Below are 800 nucleotides of genomic sequence, written 5' to 3'. Positions count from 1 at the left end.
CCCTGCTGCCCCAACTCTCCGTTTCTGCCCCTCACCTCGGTACAGCCTCGGTGATGCACTGGGAGACTCTCTGCAGACAAAGGGAGCCCGGGTGGTGCTGGAGGTTACGAGATGTTCAGTGTTTTTAAATGGTTTATAGTTAAAGCACAAACTCTTGCTGCTTATCCCTCGTGGGGTGAGTTTTCCGTTATGCCCTGAGGAATGGCCAGGTCAGGGAGAGCTGTGTTTCAGCGCTGCCTGATGAACCCGTTTCCATTCAAACAGCGCTCAGGTACGGGTTGGAAGCGCACAGGTATAGCTGAGGTGTCCTCAGAGGATCCTCATACAGCCGCCACTTCCCTGGCTGTCCCCTCGGCAGGCAGGAAGCGTGCCTCCGTGTCCCTGCCTCGCTAAGAGAGAACCTCAGGCACGCGCAGGTCTGAGCGGGCCGTTTGAATTGGCTGTGGAAGACACCGGCAGGCTCAGAGCCTCCCAGCCTGCAGGAAGGCAGCTCCCTTCTGCTTCCCCTGGGTGTAACGACGCTTTTCTCTTCCCCAGCTCTAACAAAAAGCCAAAGTGCTGGCCCCGAGGGAGAGGGGGAGGCCTTGCCTGGCAGGAGCTGGCGGCCCTGGCTCAGCGTCGGCATTGCTCTCTTGCAGGAGCAGTTCCTGCAGGAAAGGATCAAGGTGAATGGCAAAGCGGGGAACCTGGGCGGGGGTGTGGTGACCATCGAGAGGAGCAAGAGCAAGATCACGGTCACGTCAGAGGTCCCGTTCTCAAAGAGGTGAGGCGGCGGGGCAGCACCACGGCGCTGGTTGCTG

The 800-nt window shown here is 59.5% G+C and overlaps 1 protein-coding gene across 1 annotated transcript in view; it reads left to right on the top strand.

Annotated features, from left to right (window-relative positions):
- The window catches only part of RPL22 (ribosomal protein L22), a gene marked incomplete at its 5' end in the record, with an annotated part of 1,104 nt that extends 337 nt beyond the window's left edge, over nucleotides 1-767 (top strand). Inside the window, one exon of the mRNA XM_010138651.1 lies at nucleotides 639-767. Within this exon, the coding sequence (XP_010136953.1) occupies nucleotides 639-767 (129 nt within the window). The remainder of the gene's footprint in view (nucleotides 1-638) is intronic.
- Between the last annotated feature and the right edge of the window lie 33 nt (nucleotides 768-800).

This window comes from Buceros rhinoceros, unplaced genomic scaffold (assembly GCF_000710305.1).
Source record: "Buceros rhinoceros silvestris isolate BGI_N320 unplaced genomic scaffold, ASM71030v1 scaffold37116, whole genome shotgun sequence".
Taxonomy (NCBI): Eukaryota; Metazoa; Chordata; class Aves; order Bucerotiformes; family Bucerotidae; genus Buceros; species Buceros rhinoceros.
This window is presented reverse-complemented; position numbering and strand designations above follow the sequence as displayed.